Below are 26,368 nucleotides of genomic sequence, written 5' to 3' on the forward strand. Positions count from 1 at the left end.
CAAATGATTCACAAACCCGCTCCAAAGTTCCGGTCTGAATCAAATGATTCACGAACCCGCTCCAAAGTTCCGATCTGAATCAAATGATTTGCCATACGCAAAGTTCCTATCTGAATCAAATGATTCACGAACCCTCTCCAAAATTCCGTTCTGAATCAAATGATTCACGAACCCTCTTCAAAGTTCCGATCTGAATCAAATGATTCACGAACCCGCTCCAAAGTTCCGATCTGAATCAAATGATTTGCCATACGCAAAGTTCCTATCTGAATCAAATGATTCACGAACCCTCTTCAAAGTTCCGATCTGAATCAAATGATTCACGAACCCTCTTCAAAGTTCCGATCTGAATCAAATGATTCACGAACCCTCTCTAAAGTTCCTATCTGAATCAAATGATTCACGAACCCTCTTCAAAGTTCCGATCTGATCAAATGATTCACGAACCCGCTCCAAAGTTCCTATCTAAAACAAATGATTTGCGAAACACAAAGTTCCGATCTGAATCAAATGATTCACAAACCCTCTCCAAAGTTCCTATCTAAAACAAATGATTTGCGATACGCAAAAGTTCCTATCGGAATCAAATGATTCACAAACCCTCTCCAAAGTTCTGATCTAAAACAAATGATTTGCGATACACAAAGTTCCGATCTGAATCAAATGATTCATGAACCCGCTCCAGAGTTCCGATCTAAAAGAAATGATTTGCGAACCCACCCTAAAGTAACGATTTGAATCAAAAGATTCAAGAACCTGCTCTGAAGTTCTGACCTAAATCAAATGATTCATGAACCCGCCCTAAAGTAACGATTTAAATCAAAAGATTTAAGAACCAAGTTCCAAACCTAAATCAAATGATTCACAAACCTGTCCCAATCTGAATCAAATGATTAGCGATCTGTGCCGTAATCCTGATATGAATTATGATTCGGGACTTCAGAGCGTGGTTCGCAACTCATTCAATTTGCAAAATGATTTGTAAATCCCACTTGAATTTCCAATCTAAAACAAATCCATGAACTTGCAAAGAAGTTGAGATCTAAATAAAATGATTTGCGAACCACTTTGAAGTTCCAATCTGAATCAAATGATTAGCAATCTGCATGCAGCAGTCCTGATTAATGATTTGCAAACCATAACTTAAGATCCGAACTTCAGAGCGTGGTTTGTAAATCATTTAATTCGCGAAATGATTTGTGAATCTGGGTTGAATTTCTGATCTAAAACAGATTTAGGAACCCACAAAGAAATTCCGATGTAAATCAAATGATTCGCAATATGCGCTTCAAGGTCCTGATCTGAATAATGATTTGCGAACCATAACTTAAGATCAGGATGTTGAAGCGTGGTTCGTAAATCATTCAATTCGCGAAATGATTTGTGAACCCGCTCCGAAGTCCCAATCTAAATTAAATGATTGGCGATCCATTTTATTTTATTAAAGTCGAAATTCGAAAATAAATGGCTGTTTTGATCGTGGTTTTGCCAATGAATCGCTTTAACTTGAATCAATAGGAGCAGTTCCAGCGTAAATGACTCACTCAATTAATTCGCTTTTCGGGTATTCTGCCATGTTTACACGACACTCTCAGTACTATACTGGCTTAGCTCGCTGGTTTTATAACATTAACTGAAGTAAGCGAAAAAGTATATATTTTTTTACAAATAAAATGTCCATATTTCCATTCTACAGAACATATCCAACACAAATCTACAAACATATTCACGTGAGATAACTGTTTACTGCTAACTGGTGAAACACATTAAAACGACGAGTAACACCTCAAAATACATGCCAGATGGGAACATTGTGCATTATGATTGAGTTTGTAGCTTAATTCACTGTATTTTAAATAGTTAGAATGCAGTTCATCTCATATGATTGAAGTGAATGTTAAATTTATCAGTATATATTGTAATATATGTTTGAGGAATTATTGTTGTATGTATCTGATTTAAAGTTTTAATCTATATGTACAAAGAGCAAATGGGAGAAGCAATAAACACAAAACGACATACCAACATATTAAAGAGGGTAAACCTTATTGAACCCAACTCAACTGTACTGCTTATACTGTACTAACTTTTTGAAGATTATTGCAATACATTTTACAAGCAAAAACGGATTCAGTCTTTCTACATCAAAATTTTAATTTGTTCTTTTCTTTGTAATTGTGAAATTCACTATCAATTTCTGAGTGAAAATTGCTTCCAACGAAGTCCCACACCATTTTCTTTTTTTCAGTGAAGTGAAAACAACATGACTCTATTGTAACTGCATCTGATGCACAACACTAAGTGTCTGTCTTATATTTCCTTCCGAGACGATGTTTTATAGCTCAGATGATTTAATAGAGATCTAATTTATGTCTTATTTAACTATCAAATTTCATCTAACTGTCTTGGGAGTCGGTAGTTGAAATACAGTAAGACTACAGAGCTATAAAATGAATGTGGAGAGCAGCTCAGATCATTTAATCTTCTTTAGAGGACAAACATGAGATTACTGGAGTTTTTTCTCAGGAGAAAATTTAGCAAACGCCTCAATTTTTTTCTCATTCCTGTCTAGTGAAGCAATATCATTTATGATTCTTATTGAATTCCTTTAATTATTAGTATTATTTATTGGTTTTCATTTCTTTATCATATATTAAACTTGTTATTTTAAATACATAGTTTAAAAAAAAATAAAAAAATAAAGCAAATTAGTGTTTTATGACGCTGACGCCTCGTAACTCGTAGCTAGGAAACAGACTTCCGTTATCAGCGTGCCTGGTTACAGCGGCGCAACCAATCGTTTTTCACGGTTGGCATGATTGACGCGTTGAGTGGGCGGGTTTAAGAAAAGAAGGCAGGGCTTGACGGAGGAAGCGACTCGAGTACATCAAGCAAAACAAAAGCTATCCAACGGAATATAGTGCGATTAAACTACCTAAATGGTGAGTTAGGGAAATTGGTTATACGCTTATATGTCTAATTTAGCAGTTTAAACGTATTCGTCTGTTTAAAGCTAGTCGAAACGTGCAGCTGTGATTTAAATACAGACTGGAGTCGAGTAAACAAAGTTAATGCATCGGTTCAGTTTTCTTGAAACTTGTTCACAGGCGCAGTTTTAAATAATGTTTAGATGCCATAGCATTAAAAAACCTTATAGAAATGTGTACAGTGAACCATAAACCTCTGCAGTCCAAAACAAATGACACTGCTACCTTGTCTTTGGACATGGTACCTTGTTTATATTGTGTTGTTAAAGTACCTCAGAATACAATGTAAATGCTATGGTACATATGAGTACCAATATCAATTTTTAAAATGTTTTTATAGAATTATCTTCAGCTCACCAAGCCTGAATTAATTTGATCTAAAATACAGCAAAAACGGTACATTTTTTAAATATGTTTACTATTTAAAATAACTACTTATATTTTAAAATGTACTTTATTCCTGTGATTTTAAAGCAGAATTTTTAGCTTCATTACTCCAGTCACATGGTCCTTCAGAAATCTTTCTAATATTCTGATTTGCTGCTTTAAAAACATGTATTATTATGATTGTTGAAAACAGCGGAATAGATTTTTTTTCAGGTTCAGATGAACAGCATTTATCTGGAATAGAAATCTTTTGTAACAAAATAAATAAATGTTTTTATCATCACCTCTCAACAATTTAAAGCATCCTTGCTAAATTATTTTTTTAATTTCTATACCCCCCCCCCCCCTCCAAAAGAAAAAAAAATATATATACACATATGAAAAAAAGACCTTATGTAGCAAGCTTCTTTTGTTAAAATACAGGAAATTTAGTATAAAATATTATGTTTTGTAATGTTTATGACCGTTATAGAACCACCTATGGTCCGATCTTCCTAAAACTTTGCATGCTTGTTTAGAATCACCCCGTCGCATTGGTTCACCAGGTTTTGTGAAGTTTTGAGTTTTCCTTTAGGCTTTATAGGATTTTGGGTAAATTCAGACAGGCCCCTTTTCTAAACGACTCCGTTATAGCTTCCCTAAGATTGAATTCCAATTTTTTTGGGATAATTTTTTTTTGATAATTATTATTTCAAGTCTCTGTGACTTACGGTTTGATCTGCACGATCAGTTTTATGTGGATCGCTAATCTGTGACCATTTTAACAATTACAATAGGATTACGCGCTTGAAACCCGAAGATATTTCTTGAACAGCAAATCAGCATATTATAGAATGATTTCTGAAGGATCATGCGACATGAAGACTGGAGTTATGATGCTGAAAATGTAGTTTTGATCACAGGAATAAATTACTTTTTAAAATAGATTAAAATAAAAAGCCGTTATTTTAAACAGTAAAAAATATTTTACAATATTACTGTTTTTGCCGTATTTTATATTAAAATTAAGGCAGGTTTGCTGAACAGAAGAGACTTCTTTTAAAAAAAAAAACAATAAAAGTCTTTTGACTGCTAATGTACCATTGTGTTCAACGCATATTTCTCTGTGTCTTCAGGTTTGCTGATGATGTCGACCTTTCCATCTTCTTCCTCCAAAAGTCTAACCTCCACCCCGCTCAAGTCCAGACCCAGCGGCTTGGGCAGCGTCCTGCAGCGCAGCAGGAGCCTGGAGTCCACTGGAGACTCGACATCCTCTCTGCTGTCACCCATTTATCATGACAGCTTTGAGCTTTCAGAGGATGAACCAGAGTCAGATCAGCCTCAGCCCGTTCACAACATCACCGTTATATTAAGTGAAGACATTGCACCGGGTTCTCCCTCAAGGTGAGCGGTTTGAGAAAAAGAAGTATAGACTTGCACTATAACAAACCAGCACCCCAGTCATATGTAGTTATAAAATCAGACTTGTTTGCAGGGATCAGGTGGACACAACAGGCCTGGAAGGCAGATCGTCTACTGTGCAGTTCAACCTAAGTGCTTGGGAGCAGTGGATTGTGGATAAAGCCAAAGAGGAGCGTATTAGAAAGCAACAAAAAGCTATGGAGGTACATGGCACTGCTGCATGACTATTTATGGGGATGTTTTATATAAGTATATAATAAAACCCCTCTTATGAACCTTGAAATATGCATTAATTAAGGTCTATATTTCAGGAGCTCACTCTGAAGGAAAAACAGAAGGAGAAGGAAAAAGAACAGCAGAAGAAGAAAGTTGTCAGTGACTGCAAAATTCAAGAATGGCTGCAAGTGAAACAAGAACAGGTAACAATTTCTGTGAATGTCACAGAACAAACATTAAAGCTAAGATTCTCTGGCTGTTTTGAAAATAGGGTCTGATCTCGTGATTTGACTGTGTTTTTGTGCTTAGGAAAAGAAAGAGAGAATGTCCAAAGAGTTTCAGAAAAGCAAAGAACAGCTTCAAGAGGAGAAAAGACGTGCTGAGATCGAAAATAAAGCCCAGGAGAGATATAAGGCGTGGCTGCGGAAGAAGAAGCAAGAAGAAACGGAGAGAAAGCTAAAAGAGAAGGTTTGTCTGTCTGACGGGAAAACAGAAAAGAGCAGCTTGGATAATTTTTCAAAACATTATTCCCATTGAAGGGTGTGTAAATGAATTTAGTATTTTGGCCGAACTATTTCTTTAAAAGGAAGAGGCAGTTAGAAGAGAAGCAGAAGAGAGGGAGCGCAAAGAAAAGGCAGAGGAAAGCTTTAAAGAATGGCTTGAAGGTGTGAAAACAAAAGGAAAAGTGAGCCGACAATCATCAGCATCCTCAGCAGGTGAGTGAGCAATACATTCCCATAGTTCCATTTAATAACTTTACTTTTATTCTAAAATGTGCAAAATAGTCATGAATGAGCTGGTGTATCCAGACTTTTGGTTAGTAGTATATTTGTGCATCACGCACTGAAAAATGTGTAAAGCTTTCTAAGTTTGAAAGCTTATATTTGTCACAGAATAAATAATTCAAAAGGTTATTGCAACATTTGCGAGCTTATATCTCACAATTCAAACTTTTTTCCTTGCAAGTTCTTAATTGTGAAATATAAACTCCATCACAATTACTCTTTTATTCTGTGACAGAAATAAGCTTGACTTTGTTCTTGCTATTGCGACTTTATCTCACATTCTTTTTTTCCTCATAATTCTGATTTTATATCTCATGTTCTGACATTCTGACTTTTATTTTAAAAATTGCAAGAAAAAGGTCTGAATTGCTAAATTTTCTTGCTGTTGTGACTTTATATCTCGCAATTCTGAGTTTATATCTTACAATTCTTAAGTTTATATCTCGCAACTGAATTTATTTCTCGCAATTCTGTTTATATCTCTCAATTCTGAGTTAATATAATGAAATTCTGATTTTATATCTCGCAATTCTGAGTTTATTTATCATAATTCTGAGTTTATATTGTGAAATTCTGAGTTTATATAAATTCTGAGCTTATAATTTACAATCCTGATTTATATATCGCAATTCTGAGTTTATATCGCAAAATGCTGAGTTTATATCTCGCAATCCTGAGTTTACATCTCGTAATTGTGAGTTGATTTTTTCGCAATTCTGAGTTTATATCGAAAAAATTCTGAGCATAATTCTCACAATCTTAAATTTACAACTCACAATTCTGAGTTTATATCCCACAATTCTTACGTTTATATCTCGCAACTGAATTTATTTCTCGCAATTCTGTTTATATCTCTCAATTCTGAGTTAATATTGTGAAATTCTAAGTTTATATCTTGTAATTCTTCGTTTATTTCTCGCAATTCTGAGTTTATATCTCGTAATTCTAAGTTTATGTCTTGCAATTCTATCTACATCTCGCAATTCTGACTTTATATCGTGAAATTCTGAGTTTATATCGTGAAATTCTGAGTTTATATCTTGTAATTCTGAGTTTATTTCTCGTAATTCTCAGTTAATAACTTGCAATTCTGACTTTATATCATGAAATTCTGAGTTTATATTTTGTAATTCTGAGTTTAAATCTTGCAATTCTGACTTTATATCATGAAATTCTATTTATATCTCGCAATTCTGAGTTTATATCGTGAAATTCTGAGTTTATATCTTGGAATTTTGAGTTTATGTCTCATAATTCTGTTTATTTCCCACAATTCTATTTATATCTCGCAATTCTGAGTTTATATTGTGAAACTGAGTATATCTTGCAATTCTGAGTTTGTCTTGCAATTCTATTTATATCTCGCAATTCTGAGTTTATGTCTTGCAATTCTATTTATATCTCGCAATTCTGAGTTTATGTCTTGCAATTCTATTTATATCTCACAATTCTGAGTTTATATCGTGAAATTCTGAGTTTATATTTTGTAATTCTGAGTTTAAATCTTGCAATTCTGGCTTTATATCATGAAATTCTGAGTTTATATCATGAAATTCTGAGTTTATATCTTGAAATTCTGAGTTTATATCATAAAATTCTGAGTTTATATCTTGAAATTCTGAGTTTATATCGTGAAATTCTAAGTTTATATCTTGTAATTCTGAGTTTATTTCTCGTAATTCTCAGTTAATAACTTGCAATTCTGACTTTATATCATGAAATTCTGAGTTTATATCTCGCAATTCTGAGTTTGTCTTGCAATTCTATTTATATCTCGCAATTCTGAGTTTATATCGTGAAATTCTGAGTTTATATTTTGTAATTCTGAGTTTAAATCTTGCAATTCTGACTTTATATCATGAAATTCTATTTATATCTCGCAATTCTGAGTTTATATCGTGAAATTCTGAGTTTATATCTTGGAATTTTGAGTTTATGTCTCATAATTCTGTTTATTTCCCACAATTCTATTTATATCTCACGATTCTGAGTTTATATCGTGAAATTCTGAGTTTGTATCTTGTAATTCTTAGTTTATTTCTCGTAATTCTGAGTTAATAACTTGCAATTCTGACTTTATATCATGAAATTCTGAGTTTATCTCGCAATTCTGAGTTTGTCTTTCAATTCTATTTATATCTCGCAATACTGAGTTTGTCTTTCAATTCTATTTATATCTCGCAATTCTGAGTTTATGTCTAGCAATTCTATTTATATCTCACGATTCTGAGTTTATATTGTGAAACTGAGTATATCTTGCAATTCTATTTATATCTCACAATTCTGAGTTTATATCGTGAAATTCTGAGTTTATATTTTGTAATTCTGAGTCTAAATCTTGCAATTCTGGCTTTATATCATGAAATTCTGAGTTTATATCTTGCAATTTTGAGTTTATGTCTCATAATTCTATGTTTATTTCCCACAATTCTATTTATTTCTTGGAGTTCTGAGTTTATATCTCACAACTTGGAGTTTATATCTCGCAATTCTTATGTTCGGACATTCTGTCTTTTTTTTTCTGAGTTGTAAGACAAAAGTCACTTTATATCGAAATTCTAACTTTTTTCTCTCTCAGTTTTGATTTCTTTTTTCTCAGAACTGCATAAAAAAAACTAAGAATTGTGAGATATAAAAAGTTGCAAATTACCTTTCTATTTTTTGTGGTAGACACAATTCTTAGTTTATATCTTACAATTTTTTTTCCTCAGAACTGCAAGGAAAAACGATTCAGAATTGTACTATAGAAATTTGCAATTACCCTTTTTTCAAATTCCATGACAGACATAAACGTCCATAATATCACATAAATATCCACACTGTAGATTCTGACGATCTTGCAACATTGAGATTCAAAGCCAAACTTAATTGATCACTTTCAGGCAACTATAACAATGTCAACTATCCAGCTCCGAGTTTCGTCAACCCCATTCCCTGGAAACCCATTCACGTCCCACAGCAAGAGCAAACACCCAGGAAAAGTTCAGCCCGTAAGAGAACACCAGGACCACCAAAAAGCCATTCGACCCCCTGTCTTGCATACAGGCCAAAAGACACGATCAGCTTTGCTTGTAAAAGACGGTAACACTGACCTCTGCTGGTCTGAGTCCAGTATTACCTCTTCTAAAGACTTATAGCGGTTTTGTCAAGCAAGTATTTCACATTCAGAAGACTCATGCGCTTTCATGTGATGACATTTGGCATGAGTGAAGATCCACCAGGAGGCTGATTTGTGTGTCTGCAGGCCTGATAATGAATTCATCAGTAGATGACAGATTCTTAATCTGTCAGTTATGAATGTGACTTGTATTTTTTTGCTCTGAATGTTTGCTAAATAGGGAATGCAGATGTTTTTTTGTTTTTTTTTTGGTCCAAATAAAAGATCTTTGGAAAATTGGTAATTACCAAGTATTATTTGAGTAAAATGGTTCCATCTAAACATTTGTTTAAAGTGCTTTTTGTTTGCATTCAAGTTTGGGGTCATTAAGAGTTTTTAAATATTTTTGAAAGAAGTCTCTTCTGCTCACCAAGGCTGCATTTATTTAAGCGTAAATACAGTAAAAACTGTAATATTGTGAAATTTTATTACAGTTTAAAATATCTGTTTTTTATTTGAATATAATTTAAATTGTAATATATTTCTTTGATGCAAAGCTGATCCTTCAGAAATCATTCTAATATGCCGATTTGCTGCTGAAAGAACATTTGGTATTATTATCAATGTTGAAAACAGGTTTTGCTACCATGATGCTTTTTTTCAGAATTGTTTGATCAATAGAAAGTTCAAATGAGAATTTATTTGAAGTCAAAATCTATGTAACAATATAAATGTCTCTACTGTCACTTTTGACATGTTTGAGTTTATATCGAGTTTATTTCTCATAATTTTTAGTTTACTTTTTGCAATTCCGTTTAAATCTCTCAATTCTGTTTATATCTCATAATTCTGAGTTTATATCCTGCAATTCTAAGTTTATATCTTGCAATTCTGAGTTTATATATCATAATTCTGAGTTTATATCTCACAATTCTGAGTTTATATCCTACAGTTCTAAGTTTATATCTTGCAATTCTGAGTTTATTTTTCACAATTCTGAGTTTATATCTCATAATAACACCTATAAATGGAATTTGTTTCTCGTAATTGAGTTTATATCTCAATTCTGAGTTTAATTCTCACAATTCTGAGTTTATATCTCACTATTCTGAGTTTTTTTTTCACAATTTTGTTTATATCACATAATAACACCTATAAATAGTTTGTATCTCGTAATTGAGTTTATATCTCACAATTCTGAGGTTATATCTCGCAATTCTGAGTTTATATCTCGTAATTGAGTTTATATCGAAAGATTCTGAGTTTAAATCTCTATTTTTCACAATTTTGAGTTTATATCTCGCAATTCTGGGGTTATATCTCGCAATTCTAAGTTCAGATCTTGCAATTCTGAGTTTATATCTCGTATTGTGAATATATATATATTTTGTAATTCTGAGTTTATATCTCGTATTGTGTATATATATTTTGTAATTCTGAGTTTATATTTCACAATTCTGAGTTTATATCTTGCACTTCTGAGTTAATATCTTGTAATTCTGAGTTTATATCTCGTAATTGAGTTTATATCGAAAGATTCTGAGTTTAAATCTCTATTTTTCACAATTTTGAGTTTATATCTCGCAATTCTGGGGTTATATCTCGAAATTCTAAGTTCAGATCTTGCAATTCTGAGTTTATATCTCGTATTGTGAATATATATATATATATTTTGTAATTCTGAGTTTATATCTCGTATTGTGTATATATATTTTGTAATTCTGAGTTTATATCTCGTATTGTGAATATATATATATATATATATATATATATATTGTAATTCTGAGTTTATATTTCACAATTCTGAGTTTATATCTCGTATTGTGAATATATATATTTTGTAATTCTGAGTTTATATTTCACAATTCTGAGTTTATATCTTGCACTTCTGAGTTAATATCTTGTAATTCTGAGTTTATATCTTATTTACAAAAACAAAATATTTGAAATGCACATTTTTCGGCTTTTAGTATGGAAAAATACTAAAAAAAAACTCTCAAACCCTATTGCAACTTTTTATTTTTTGTTATGGGCAAATACACGTTTCCTTTTAAAAAAAAAAAAAAAGTGAAAATTAAATAGTCCAGTTCCACGTGTACATTTTGATATATCATTGCATGATAATTCAAACAGTCAGTGTTTGTACTCATGGTAGACTGCCATGGTGTAGTTTAACAAAAGACTTTTTTCTGAGTCAAGCAGGAGGAGTCATTAACCGGCTTATCTGCATTTCCCCGAGTCAACTTGTGACCAGACACAAAGACCTCTGACCTCCGGACCGGGCCATGAGCCAAACGCACTCCTCACACAGATGTATTCATTGTCCGGCATGCAGCGGTGCCTTGTGTCCATTTCAGCTAATGACGTGAGCGTGAATGTGTGTGGGTGTGCATTCACAGTTTATACGCAATACTGTAGATTTAAGCCCTGCACATTCTCATAAACACACTGGAGCAGAGATACTGTAAGTGCTGCGATATATTCTTTCTGTAGTGTATAAGATTAGTTTATAACATTCAACTAGTCAAGGATGTGACAGGCAGATCTGGAGTCTGTCTCGTTTGTTACGACAGTCAAAAGTGACCCGTGACTTGTGTGCAATAGAGCAAGACGGCGTATACCGGAGTGAGTTATGTGTTTATATCCTGTTCTGCTGAGCAAAGGTCACCCTTCAGGGCTTTGCGTTTGATTTGTAGTCTAGTGCTTTCTAAGATACATAAATATTCAAGCCTTTTTCTTTAACCTGAGAATAGGGTTAAGATGGTTTAGGATGTAGATGACAGCCTTTCTCATGTGTAAAATTTAAAACATGCATGTTTTCTCTCCCAATAGATTGCAATATCTACAAACAAACTGCAATTCCCAGAGATGCAGTGGTGCAGGTGGGCAGGCGACTGGACGTCTCGCCTCCAGACGCAGGTAGACAGGGGTGTGTCTGTTTGCATTTGACTCAGTGTTTCACAGAAAGCAAAGGACGTGGCCGAGAAAAGGAGTTAAGTTGTTGAGTTAATGTTGTGTGACGAGGTCAACTCACTTAGTTTAGAGAGTATGGACGTTTCTTAGTTTGTTATTTTTAGTGCTAGCTTAGAGAAAAGGCCCGATTTAGGAAAATATATGACAGATATGGTTAAAATAGCACTGAAGCTGTGACATTTCAGCCCTGAATGAACATTTCAGGGTCTGTGGGTCACAGTTCGCAAGTATTTATTGCAGAAATGCAGTCCACAGGGCAGGAGGATGAAGACCGCTGTGACTTTCTGTTCAAGATCATCCTAATCGGTGACAGTAATGTGGGGAAGACCTGTGTGATCCACAGCTTCAAGTCTGGGCTCTTCAGTGACAGCCAGCACAACACTATTGGAGTGGACTTTACTGTTCGCACAGTAGACATCGATGGGAAGAGAGTGAAGGTGAGAGCACAGATTTATGACTTAAATATAGATATAAATTCATTATCATCATTGTATAGGGTTACACACATATATATGGGTCAAAGACGTTAAGACATAATTTACAAAAGTGATTTTATGTCCATAGAAAGCACGTTAAATCTAAGTAAAATGTCTACTTTTAAGGTTTCAAAAGGAGAATGAAATGTCAAAATTTGGTTGAATTAATGTTACATTGTCATTCAGCATAACACGATATTTATGTAGAAATTCAAATAACATGCTTATTTTGACGTGTGCATATTAAAATATATAAATGAATACAGGAGCATGTTCGATTTTATTGTTTTAAATAAGTAAAAACATTCTTAGTGACAAATGGGCAAAACCTAGGATAGTGGCAAATTTAAAAAAATGTAGAATTACAACTAAGTAGTATTTGGGGTGAAATTCGTCTTTTAATATGTATTAAATTGATTTTTGTTGTAAATATGCCTGACAAGATTGTTACACTGAATGACATATTAGTGGGTGTCTTCTGTAAATTAGGGGAAAATGTAGGATATTTGTTTTTTGCTCAGAAAAAGCGAAAACAAAAATGCAATGAAATTAAACAAAACTTTTTAATATTATTTTGGAAAAACACTTGTTTTTATGCTTAAACCATTTTACGTCTTTGACCCATATATATATATGTCATTATCAATTAATTATATCACCCATGAGAAACATAAATGAATATTTTATTTCCTATTTTCAAATAGGAAATAAAATATTAATTTATGTTCCTCATGGGTGAAATAATTAATTAATAGTGTTAAGATATAATAATTAAATAATAAAAATTTAATATAATTTATAAAATGCATTATACTATTTTTATAGCAGACTATATATATATATATATATATATGTATGTGTGTGTGTGTGTGTGTGTGTGTGTGTGTGTGTGTGTGTGTGTGTATGTATGTATGTATGTATGTGTGTGTATATGTATATATATATATATATATATATATATGTATGTATGTTAAAAAACAGGAAATAAAATATTCATTTATCTTTCTCATGGGTAAAATAATTATTTAATTTTATTAAGACATAATAATTAAATAATGCAAGAAAAATATAAATATAATATATAAAATGCATTATAATAGTATTTATTATTACTATTATTATTAAATAATAAAATAATTTAATTTAAGCATTCTATTTTATTGAAGAAATATATGTATTATAATATATTAATCAGCTTAATATATATTATATAAAATATTAGTTTAGTTTTCACAGGTGAAATTAATAATAATTATATGTGTGTGTGTGTGTGTGTAATTTTTATATAATTATATTTTATATATAAAATTTAAAAAACAGGAAATAAAATATTCATTTGTCTTTCTCATGGGCAAAACAATTAATAATTATTAGATATTTCCTTAAGATATAATAATTAAATAATACAAGAAAAATATAAAAGAATTTATATGATATTCATTATAATCCTATTTATTATTAATATTATTATTAAATAATAAAATAATTACATTTAAACATTCAATTTTATAGGAGAAATATATGTATTATTATATTGTAATTAATAAAGCTTATTATGTATTTTATAAAATAATAGTTTAGTTTTCTCAGGTGAAATTATTATTAATAATTCTATTTCTTTTAGATATAAAACCATTATTTAATAATATAATACAAAATTGATACAATAGATAAAATATATATACTACGTTTGTGTGTGTGTGTATATAATAAATATATCACTGTTATTATTATTAAATAATAAAATAATACATTTATTTTTATAAGAGCAACATATGTAATAATTATATATATATTTATGAAACAAAGTAAATAAACATTTAAATGAATACATAAAATTATATATTAATTTTCTGTATGCATTCATTTAATTGTTTCATGTTATTTTCATAGGAGAAATCGAGTCTCCATTGAGTCTGACTGCTGTCTAGAAGAGACATTTGAGATAATAAAGAGATGTCATTTGATTGTTTTTGTGTTTGTGATTGTGTGTCTGTGTGGATGTGTGTGATGTTCTTGAGATCAGATGCAGGTGTGGGACACGGCGGGGCAGGAGCGTTTCCGCACCATCACGCAGAGCTACTACCGAAGCGCCCACGGCGCCATGATCGCGTACGATCTGACCCGACGACCCACCTTCGAGTCTCTGCCGCACTGGATCCAGGGAGTGGAGCAGTATGGAGCCGCCAACGTCGTCTTCGTTCTGATAGGTCAGAGCTGCGACTCCCAAACTCTTTTATCAGCAGCTGAACCCTTAAAATAATTGACTTGAACTACCCCTAAAATTTTAGAACTATTATATTAATAATTGAACTAAAAATATTTAATAATTTGCATTGTCGTATTTCTTATCGGGAAATCTGTATCATCGGTTATTAGCATCAGATCTTAGAAAACTTCTCATGCGTAATTAGCATGTAGCTAATGTTGCTAATCATGTTTTTCTAACATGATTAGCATTTAGTTTGCATATTGTTAGCATGTTGCTAGCACTAGCAAGTTACTAGCATGTTACTAACATGATTAACATGTTACTAACGTTGTTAACATGTTTCTAACATGATTAGCATTTTGCAAGCATGTCTAATGTGATTAGCATTAAGTTAACATGATGCTAGCCTGTTTTTAACATGATTAGCATGATGCTAGCATGTTTTTAACATGATTACCATGTTGATAACATGTCTAGCGTGATTAGCATGAAGTGAACATGTTTCTAACATGATTAAATCATGTTTCTAGCATGTTGCTAACATGAATGGCAAGTTACCAGCAGGTCGTTAACATGACTAATAAGTTACTAGGCTGTTGCTAGCATGATTAGCATGCTGTCAACATGTGTCTGACATTATTAACATAAAGCCACATGTTTCTAGCATGATTAGCATGTTTCTAGCATGATTAGGATAAAGTTAACATGTTGATAGCATTAGCATGATAATGTTTCTTACATGATTACCATGTTGATAATGTGTCTATCATGATTAGCATGAAGTGAACATGTTTCTAACATGATTAAATCATGTTTCTAGCATGTTGCTAACATGAATAGCAAGTTACCAGCATGTTGCTAACATGACTTATAAGTTACTAGCATGTTGGTAGCATTATTAACATGTTACTAACATGTTGTTAGCATGTTTCTAGCATAATTTAAAATGTTTCCAACATGTGTCTAACATTATTAGCACAGTCACATGTTTCTAGCACGATTAGCATGTTTCTAGCATGATTAGGCTGAAGTTAACATGTTGCTAGCATTAGCATGTAACAATTTACATGTTGGTAGCATGTTTCTAGCATGTTGCTTACATGAATAGCAAGTTACCAGCAGGTCGTTAACATGACTAATAAGTTACTAGGATGTTGCTAGCATGATTAGCATTGCTGTCAACATGTGTCTAACATTATTAACATAAAGCCACATGTTTCTAGCATGATTAGGATAAAGTTAACATATTGATAACATTAGCATGATAACAGTTTACATGTTGTTAGCATGTTGTATCATGATTAGCATGCTGTTAACATGATTAGCATGTGCTTAACATGTTGTTAATCATGTTTCTAGAATGATTAGCATATTGCTGGCATGTTACTAGCATGATTAGCATGTTACTAACTTTTTGCTAAAATGACCAGCAAATTACTAGCATTATTCTAGCATTATTAGCATGTTGTTAGCATGACTAGCATGTTCTTAGCATGATTAACATTAGGTTATTATGTTAGCATAATTTACATGTTCTTGGCATGTTTCTAGTATGATTAGCATGTTGTTAACATGACTAACAAGTTACTAGCATGTTGTTTGCATAATTAACAAGTTACGTGCATGATTAACATGTTGTTAACACGATTAGCTTGAAGTTAACATTTGGCTAACACGTTTTAGCATGTTGTAAGCATGTCTAATAAGTTACTAGCATGTTGCTAGCATGATTAGCATGTTATTAACACGTTGTTAACATTTTCTAACATGATTAGCATGTTGCTAGCATTTGTCTAGCATGACTAGCATGAAGTTAACATGATTAACAAGTTACTAGCATGATTAGCATGTTAACATGAAGTAAGCCTGTTGCTAACATAATTTACACGTTGTTGACATGTTTCTAGCATAATTAGCATTTTGTTACCGCTACTAGCATGATAGCATGGTTAACAAGTTACTAGCATGATTAACATGAAGTTAGCATGTTGTTAGCATTATTAGCATGAAGTTAACATGTTGCTAGCATGTTTCTAACATGTTGTTAGCATGATTAGCATGTTTAACATGTTTAATCTTTTGCCAACATGTTATTGCATGATAGCATGCTGTTAACATGATTAGCATGTTGTAATGTCTTGGGTGATTAGCATGAAGTTGTTAACATGTTTTAACATAATTAGCATGCTGTGTACATGATTAGCATGTTGTTTCTAGCATGTTGCTAACATGACTAATAAGTTACTAGCATGTTGCTAACATGACTAATAAGTTACTAGCATGTTGCTAGCATGATTATCATGTCACTAACACGTTTCTAGCATTTGTCTAGCATGGTTAGCATGAAGTTAACATGTTTTTAACATAATTAGCATGTTGCTAGCATTTGTCTAGCATGAAGTTAGCATATTTTTAACATGATTAATATATAGTTAACATGTTGCTAATCATGCTTTCTAGAATGATTAGCATATTGCTGGCATGTTCCCAGCATTATTAGCTTTACTAGTTACTTACATGACTAGCAAGTTATTAGCATGATTTTAACATGATTAGCATGTTGCTAGCATAATTTACATGTTGTTAGCATTATTAGCAAGATAGTAGCATAATTTCTTTTGATGAGATGCTTGAGCCATTTCTCAGCAGATAAATGATATTGATTCTCATATATTTCCCATGCTGCAGGTAATAAGTGTGATCTGGAGGCGCAGCGTCAGGTGTTGTTTGAGGACGCGTGTACGCTAGCGGAGCGGACGGGTGCACTAGCGGCGCTCGAGACCTCTGCCAAACAGCATCGCAACATCGAGGAAGCCTTCGAACTGATGGCTCGGGAACTCATAGTAAGGCACGGAGGAATAGTCCATCAGGACTGCCAATCGGATTCACCCACGCTTTTCTTGCACTCTGACTCTCGTCCAGTAGATGAAGGAGAACCCCTGGAGAAGAGGTCATGTGACTGCTGACTGATGAGCGGCACATGTTTTGAAATGGTCAACATGTTAACGTCAGTGTCATTTGGTGCCAATATTGGTGTGGAACTGCTATCCACCTGTATTGTAACGGATGTGACCATTTGGAATTTAAAAGTTATTCAAGTTATTTTACCCATACAAAAACAGTTTGTTGTGCTGTTTTAAGTGGTATTTCGTTATATTTTTTTATTTATTATCATAATCATAAACGTAAACGTACTGTTTTGTTGCTCAGATAGCTTAACCGTTGTTATTCCTGAAGTTATTTACCTGGATCAGCTAGTAACTGAACATCTTGCACACTACAATCACTCAAAAGTTGTCATTCATTTCAGCTTATCACGATCTCACAGTTACATGATAATCAATGATTGATATAATTAACCAGATTAAAAAAAAGGTTCGTCAAGGCAAACTTTAGGTTAGCTTGAGAAAGCCTAGCATTAATGTTTAAAACAGCTGTCAAAGCTTGAAGTTTGAAAGTTTGGATGGATTAGATCATTAGCCTGTTGCTAGCATGTTTTTACCATGATTTACATGTTGCTAAGATGATTAGCATGTTGCTAGCATGATTAGCATTTTGTAATTAGCATGTTCTTAGCTAGCATGATTGGCATTTTGTTAACATGATTAGCATGTTGTTAACGTGTCTAGCATGATTACAATGCTGTTAACATGTTTTTAACATGATTTTCATGTTGTTAGCTTGATTAGCATGACGTTAGCATATTGCTAGCATGTTTCTAACATGATTACTATGCTGTTAACATGATTAGCATGTAGTTAGTCATGTTTTTAAACATGTTTAGCATGTTGTGGACATTTTTACCATGACATTATAATTTTACTAGCATGTTCTTTAATTTTTTATGTTCCTAGCATGATTAGCATGAAGTTAGCATGTTGTTAGCCTGTTTCCAACATGATTACCAATGCTGTTAACATGATGACCATGTAGTTAACATGTTGCCAGCATATTCCTAGCACGATAAGCATGATTAGCCAGTTATTAGCATGTTCCTAGCATGATTAGCAAGTTACTAACATGATGTTGCTTGCGTAATTTTCATTTTGTTAGCATGTTTCTAGCATGATTATCATGTTAACATGATTAGCATTAAGTTAGCATGTTTCTAACATGATTAACAGGCTGTTAACATGGTTAGCATGTTGTTAACATGATTGGCAAGTTACTAGCATGATTCTAGCATGTTTCTAGCATAATTCACATGTTGTTAACCTGTTGCTAACATGATTAGCATAAAGTTAGCATGTTGCTAGCATGTTTCTAACATGATCAGCATGCTGTTAGCATGTTGTTAGTGTTTCTAACATGATTAGCATGTTGCTAGCATGACTAGCAGAATACTAGCATGACTAACAAGTTACTAACATGATTTCATCATGATTAGCATGTTTACTGACATGTTAGCATGTTTCTAGCATGATTATGTTGTTAAAGTGAATTTAGCATGTTGTTAACATGTTTCTAACATAAGCATGTTGTTAATCATGTATCACGATTACCATGAAATTAACTTGTTGCTAGCATGACTAACAAGTTCCTAGCATGTTGCTAACACAATTTACATGTTGTTGACATGTTTCTAGCATGATTATCATGTTGATAGATTAACTTGAAGTTAGCATGTTAGTAGCATCTTGATAACATGACTAGCAAGTTACCAGCATGTTGCTAGCATGATTAGCAAGTTATTAGCATGATTCTAGTTGCTAGACTTGGCTAGTGAGATAGATGGATTGCGGCGTGGAAGCCAACCATGAATAATCATGCTAACAACATGCTAATCAAGCCAACCTAAGGAGAAGATTGGAACTGAACACTGGCGGTCTTTTGAGCGATGAGTGGATTCTAACGCCTCTGATTGGTCACTGCGTTCCAGAAATCAACATATATGTCTGTGATTAGCTACTTTGCTCAACGCTGCAAAACCAAGTTGTTAACAGATACGCTCTCGAACGCAAACACACACTGGATCATTTGCCAGATGTTTCATCATCAATATCATATTTTTTCAGCCTCAACATTTTCCATCACCCTCCAGCACGCTAAATACGGTGGATGTGGTGCAAAAACAAATCAGATATCTCAGAAAGTGTAAAATAGCATTTAATGAATGAACGCTGTTAACATGTATACAAGTACAATATGACAGATTACCTCTTATGTGATGTTTATTCTGCAGTAGGCTGTGTACAGTACAATAAATGCATAAAACGTTACAAACAGCAAGTTATTAAATGTATTCTTTGTTCTTTCTTAACACTAACCATTATATAGATATGAATTGAGGAATTCAAGTGGTAAAATGTTTAAAAAAAAAACAATTATAATCACGCAGCTACCGCTCCGTTCACACAGAACGCGTTCAAAAACAGCTAGACAGAATAATTCAACAAAATGTTAAACACAATTGTAAATTAACGTTACGTCTGAAAATACAGTACGACACGACAACCCAAAACACCCGACAGGTAAGACCATTACAAAACAGCGTAAACAAAACTAAAGTATACGTACTGTGTGAACGAGGTACAGTGTTTTACAGCAAACCGTTAATGTTCACATTTACACAAGTTCACTGAGGCGTCTGGGAACTTTAATGGCAAATATTTCAGAGAGCACACACATTTCCACCTATTGGAGGAAAAAAACGTACTTCATCCTGTCGATGGCATCCGTGTTTTTTTCTTTATTAACTAATATGGCTTCATGGATGAACGTCTTTCCTTGCTGCAAGCGTTTAACCTTGAGCTGAATCTCTTCAAGGCTGTTTGAACTAATGATAATTTATAAGTATAAGTCACTTGAAGAAACGTCCTTTTAAAGGGATAGTTAAGCCAAAAATGAAAATTCTGTCATTAATTAATCAGTCATATGGACTATTTTAACATGTCCTTACTACTTTTCTGAGGCTTGAAGGTGGTAGTGGTAGAAGATGGGTTTGGAAGGACATGACATGAGGGTGAGTAATTAATGACTTTTTGGTAAGCTATCCCTTTAAGTCTTGATCCAAATGGTGCACTTCATTTCAGCTTGTCTAATTAATTAAATGTCATTCTGTAAAACTTAAATTATTCTTAAAGGAACACTCCACTTTTTTGGAAATAGGCTATATATAACTACAGAAGAGTCGAGTTTTAAATAGGACAAATATCGAAACTTGTTGGTCATTTTTGAATGCGATGCTATTGGTCTAATAGGATTCAATGATCTATGCTAAGCTATGCTAAAAGTGATAACGCCAGAACAGGAGAACGGCTGAATGGATTTCAAAACAGTAAAACTTAACTTATTAATTCAGGGGGAGTTGGAGAATGAGCCTATTTCCAAAAATAGTGGAGTGTTCCTTTAAGTGAATTATTGCATTTAACGCAAATTACACCAAAGTTACTTTTGTGTTGCATGAATGAGGCTCATTGTCACATGAGAATCTCGCAAGACCATCTGCAGATTGACGGTTACTGTCTAGACAAGATTGAGTGTGATGGCATGAATTGAGACGAGGCACAACACTATTGACTGGCTTGGCAAAGGCTTGAGGTTGTCTACACTGGAAGTGTCAAAGCGTGTCACCTCAATGACCATGAATCAGGTCAATGGCAGATTTCGGTAACAGTAAAATGGATGAAAAACAATGGACGTAAAGTTTGGTTTATTTTCAATAAAACTCCATCAGCATGAAAATTTACTTTGTGTAACTGCTTAAAAAAATTATTGAAGCCCATTTCTGTGGAAGGATGTTTCCACCACTGAATACAAATATTTAAAAGGGAACCTGCGACTTTTTATCTCACAATTCAGATTTTTTTCTCTCGCAATCAGAGTTTACGTCTCACAATTCTGATATAAACTTGCAATTCTGATTTTTCTCAGAATTGTACAATTTAAACTCATAATTGTGAGTTATAAACTCAGCAAGTTTATGTCTCACAATTCTGACTTTATAACTTGCGATTGCGAGTTTATATCTTGTAATTCTGAATTTATAACATGCAATTCTGAGAAAAAAAGTCAGAATTGTGAGTTTATATAACGCAATTCTGACTTAATTTCTTAGAATTGCACATTTATATCTCACAATTCTGACTTTAGAACTTGCGATTGTGAGTTTTTATCATAATTGTGAATATAACTCATTGCGAGTGTATATATTACGCAATTCTGACTTTAACTTGCAATTCTGAGTTTATATCACACAATTCTGACTATAACTCGTGATTGCAAATTTATATCATGCATTTGACTATAACTCACAACTGAGTTTATATCACACAATTCTGACTTTATAACTTGCAATTGTGAGTTTATATTGTGCAATTCTGACTATAATTCGCAACTGCAAGTTTATATCACACAATTCTGACTATAACTCCAAACTGCGAGTATATATTTTGCAGTTTTGACTATAACTCACAACTGTGAGTTTATATCACACAATTCTGACTATAACTCCAAACTGCGAGTATATATTTTGCAGTTTTGACTATAACTCACAACTGTGAGTTTATATCACACAATTCTGACTTTGTAACTTGCGATTGTGAGTTTATATCTCGCAATTCTGAATTTATAATGCAATTGTGAGTTTATATCATGCAACTCTGACTTTATTACTTACAATTGCGAGTAATTCTGACTTAATTTCTTAGAATTGTGTAAAAAAAAAGAGTCTTGCAAGTTTGTATCACGCAATTCTGAGAAAAAATGTCAGAATTGTGAGATAAAAAGTCGCAATAAAATTTACATTTCTGCTTTAGGGAAAAAAAGGTAATTTTCACTATTATCTTCCACCTGCTGTTGCCTGTAATTGCAACTTCACAATGTATCTTTATTTATTATTTCCTAAACTGTTTTTTTTTAAGTGGGCATTTACAGTCATCCTGTGAATTTTTGAGTTATAAGGGCAGAATTGCAAGACTGAAAATCTGAGAAATAAAGATTGAAAATCTGAGAAATAAAGTCGAAAAATTTGACTTTATAACTAGCAATTGTGAGTTTATATCTCACAATTCTGAGAAAAAAATTTTAATTGCGAGATACAAACAAGCATTTGCAAGTATAAAGTCAGAACTGTGAGTTTTTATCTCGTAATTCTATTTCTTACAATTGCGTTTATATCACGCAATTCTGACTTTATATCTCGCAATTGCAAGTTTATATCGTTATTCTCAGAAAAAAGTCAGAATTGCAAGTTTATATCACACAATTTCTGACTTCTTAGCTTTATATCTTGCAATTCTGACTTTATAACTCGCAATTGCAAGTTTATATGACACAATTTTCACTTTAATTTGCAATTACGAGTTTACATCTTGCAATTCTGACTTAATTTCTTCAAATTTCAAGTTTATATCTCACAATTCTGACTATAACTTGCAATTGCAATTTTATCACGCAATTCTGACTTAATTTCTTTGTCTATAACTCACAATTGCGAGTTTATATCACAATTCAGAATTGCAAGATAAAAAGTCGCAATAAGATTTTATTTGGAACTATTGGTGGAAACGGGCTTCCGTACATTTCTGCTTTAACGTTTCTTCCAACTGCTGTTGCCTGTAATAGCATTATTTATTTCCTAAACTTTTTCTTAACGTGGGCATGGTCATTCTGTGAGTTTTTGTGGGCAAAATGCAGTAGCGTGTTTAGGCACCACAATTTAGACGGCAAGTGACCAAAAACTTTACATGCTTGAGAATTTAACAAATAAAATTCAGTGCAATCAATTAATATATATGATATTTCTAAGTAAAATCATTTAATTTAAGACAAAAATATAATGCCAAAAATAAAAATGGCTCAAAAGCGTAAAAAAAAACCCAAGACGCAACAAACAAAAATAAAAACTCTGAAGACGCAATGGACACTTCCTGTGTAGACCAGAATTATTATCAGGACCGATTTTGTTTCGACAAGTTGTGACACATCGCATGCAGACGTGGCGTAATAAACGATGTTTTACTGCAGTGACCAACCCTCCAGCTGGAAGACCAACTCCACTCCATCCCGAACATCATGGACGACGAAGGAAGGCTGCGTCAGGCTGGGATCGAAGCGGAAGTCCCGGTGACCGTGGAAAATCTGCTGCTCTGTGACCGTCTGCTCCGGGTCGGAGGGCAAGTCCTGCTGGTCGCGGTTGTAGACGCCCGTGCAGACCAGGATGGAGCTGCAGCCTTCGGGCAGACGGTGATCGAAGGAACCCCCCACCATCACCCGTCCTGAACCCTTGGCATCGTCGGACGCTTCACAATGCAGGTCTCCGGTCACCTGGCTGGGCGAGCCACCCTGCGCCTGCACCTGGGCACGGGTGCGATGCATCGCTTTGAGGTAGCGGTTGTACAGATTGGCACCATAAATATCAGCCATCGGGTTGTCACTATGAGAGAGATACACATTACACATGCATCAAATAACTAAGATTATTTTATTGCTTCTGGATTGTAGCGAATCAGTGACTCACCCAATGGCGTAAAGTCTCTCCACCGGTCGGGTCCAGCCCAGTTTCTCGGCCTGTTTTCTAATAAGTAATTCAGCGTAGTTGTAAGTCACAACGCTGGGCTTTCCTATCAGAGCCTCGTACTTTAGCTCACAGCCTGTTATCTTCTTATAGATGCTCTCCAGACACACGAGGAACATGCCGTGACCGAATCTAACAACAAACAAACATCAGGCATTGTTAAAGGGATACCCAAAAATGAAAAGTTTATGTTGATCTGTTTACCCCCAGGGCATCCAAGATGTAGGTGACTTTGTTTTAGAGATCGACCGATATGGGTTTTTCTATAATCGATGCCGATGTTTAGAGGTCAGGGTCAGCCGATTGCCGATTTTTAGGGCCGATATCTTGAAGTTCTCCCCTTTATTTGCATGCTAAAATGTCACACTAATAATAAGTGGATGCACATCATTTCTAAACTTAACATCATGCACAATGAACACAATGAACCATGTTTCGGATCTTGATTTTGTGCACTGCAGTATTATTATAAAAGATTTAACCAAAGTTAACCTAACAAATCAAACTGACCAAGTATTAAATATTTAAAACAGATATTGTAAAAACTGTCAATCATTTACATAAAAGTTCAAGAGCTGAGATTAATGTTAAGATTAATGTTTTAAATATAAACATTTTAATACAGAAATAATAAATGTAAGTACATCATATCATTAATTTGATCCGTTCGAACAGCTGATTCATTCCTGAATAAAGCAAGTTGACTCTCTTTATGAATGGAAAATTGAATCATTTCACTAGATTAGTTTAAAAACGCACATTCATTCATAATCGAAACACCGCTGTTTAAATGGAGATATTCAGCGGCTCAGTTGTGACTTGTATACTTATATAGGCTTAATCGCTCGTGCTTTTAAGCCAAATTTTATGTCGAAAAAAATGACGTTTACTGACATCTGGACGTGACCATAGTTATAAACTTGCAGTATCTGCAAGTAAGCAAAACTTTAACCAGCTGTAGCATTATGCCAGTTTGCGTCGGTTATGCTTTTCTTTCACTAACTGAAAGCAACACTTCATAGTTTACTAGTAATATATAGTACATATATGGCCATGGGACTTTGAAATATCAGAATTTAAGCCTTACCTTTATCTCTCAGAACTGTTATTGAATCTTACAAAAGTTTTGGCTTGGGGTCCTTCACAGCAGCACGTTCCACCGCACCAATAACACGGGGCTGCCCGCAGACGTGCCTGACTTTAAATCGGCACTACTAAACACGGATATCGGCTGATGCCGAGATATTAAAAAATGGCAAATATCGGCCCGATATATCGGCCGAACGATATATATATCGACCTCTACTTTGTTTCCTCAGTAGAACATAAACGAAAATTTTTTAACTTAAACCGTTGCAGTCTGTGAGTGATTTAATGGCAGTGGATGGGCACCAAACCTTTGAAAGTAAAAAAAAAAACATGCACAGGCAAATCCAAATTACACCCTGCGGCTCGTGACGATACATTGATGTCCTAAGAGACAAAACGATCATTTTTTTTGCGAGAAACTGAACAGTATTTATATCATTTTTAACCTTTGATACACAGCAATGTCCAACCCTCATCATCCCTCAGCTCATCATCCGGCTCGTTACCTGTGTACACACTCTAGCGTAGTATACGCAAATGTCGTAAGGGGAAATCTGTGAAAAGTCAACAGTCCAGGATGAGTTTGCGCAAGCAAACGTAATCTTTTAGCTTTAAATCGGTTTGAACACAGGCATATATATATGTATATATACACACGCAACGAGCCAAATGATGAGCACATGCTCGGGACAATTGTTGGACGTGGCTGTATATCAAGGGTAAAAAATTATATTAATACTGTTCAGTTTCACACGAAAACCGATCGTTTCGTGTCTTAGGACATCAGTGTATCGTCACGAGCCGCAGGGTTTAATTTGGATTTGTCTGTATGTTTTTTTTTTTTACTTTCAAAGGTTTGGTACCCATCCACTGCCATTAAATCACCAACAGACTGCAGTGGTTTGAGTTAAAAATCTTCATTTGTGTTCTACTGAGGAAACAAAGTCACCTACATCTTGGATGCTCTGGGGGTAAGCAGATAAACAAATTTTCATTTTCGGGTGAACTATCCCTTTTATTGGCATTGCTTCATTTAGTCTCTAAATTAGAAAGAAAATTATTCCTGACACTGACCGAGGGTTTTGGCTTCGGCCATCCACAGCAGATCCATGTTGCAGGCCAGCACGGGGATGTGTGGTAATGCAGTGATGTCACAGGGTTTCCTGGCCTCCATTGGTCAAGAGCACATCAGTGATGAGTTGCAAGTTGGTCTCCCACCTGATAGGCT

The 26,368-nt window shown here is 33.9% G+C and overlaps 2 protein-coding genes and 1 pseudogene across 4 annotated transcripts; 2 read left to right on the forward strand and 1 right to left on the reverse strand.

The window, feature by feature from the left end:
* The first annotated feature begins 2,872 nt into the window (after nucleotides 1-2,872).
* On the forward strand, nucleotides 2,873-9,439 carry ccdc34 (coiled-coil domain containing 34). Of its 2 annotated transcripts, none has more exons than XM_073832278.1 (7): nucleotides 2,873-2,942; nucleotides 4,490-4,757; nucleotides 4,837-4,978; nucleotides 5,087-5,194; nucleotides 5,301-5,459; nucleotides 5,578-5,707; nucleotides 8,659-9,439. In XM_073832278.1, exons 2-7 carry the CDS (start codon nucleotides 4,498-4,500, stop codon nucleotides 8,859-8,861), a joined length of 1,002 nt encoding a protein of 333 aa, XP_073688379.1. In that variant the 5' UTR covers nucleotides 2,873-2,942; nucleotides 4,490-4,497; the 3' UTR covers nucleotides 8,862-9,439. The 2 variants fall into 2 exon arrangements, with proteins under 2 accessions (XP_073688379.1, XP_073688380.1); XM_073832279.1 differs by having other exon boundaries at nucleotides 4,849-4,978.
* A 1,585-nt stretch (nucleotides 9,440-11,024) lies between these two features.
* On the forward strand, nucleotides 11,025-19,759 carry rab19 (RAB19, member RAS oncogene family). 2 transcript variants are annotated; one of them, XM_073831714.1, is made up of 4 exons: nucleotides 11,025-11,792; nucleotides 12,095-12,283; nucleotides 14,349-14,532; nucleotides 17,223-19,759. In XM_073831714.1, the coding sequence occupies exons 1-4, from the start codon at nucleotides 11,742-11,744 to the stop codon at nucleotides 17,498-17,500; spliced, it is 702 nt and encodes a 233-aa protein (XP_073687815.1). In that variant the 5' UTR covers nucleotides 11,025-11,741; the 3' UTR covers nucleotides 17,501-19,759. The 2 variants fall into 2 exon arrangements, with proteins under 2 accessions (XP_073687815.1, XP_073687814.1); XM_073831713.1 differs by lacking the exon at nucleotides 11,025-11,792 and having other exon boundaries at nucleotides 11,813-12,283.
* LOC141301296 (haloacid dehalogenase-like hydrolase domain-containing 5) overlaps nucleotides 19,623-26,368 on the reverse strand; it is a 7,320-nt pseudogene continuing 574 nt past the window's right edge.

This window comes from Garra rufa, chromosome 25, assembly GCF_049309525.1.
Source record: "Garra rufa chromosome 25, GarRuf1.0, whole genome shotgun sequence".
Taxonomy (NCBI): domain Eukaryota; kingdom Metazoa; phylum Chordata; class Actinopteri; order Cypriniformes; family Cyprinidae; genus Garra; species Garra rufa.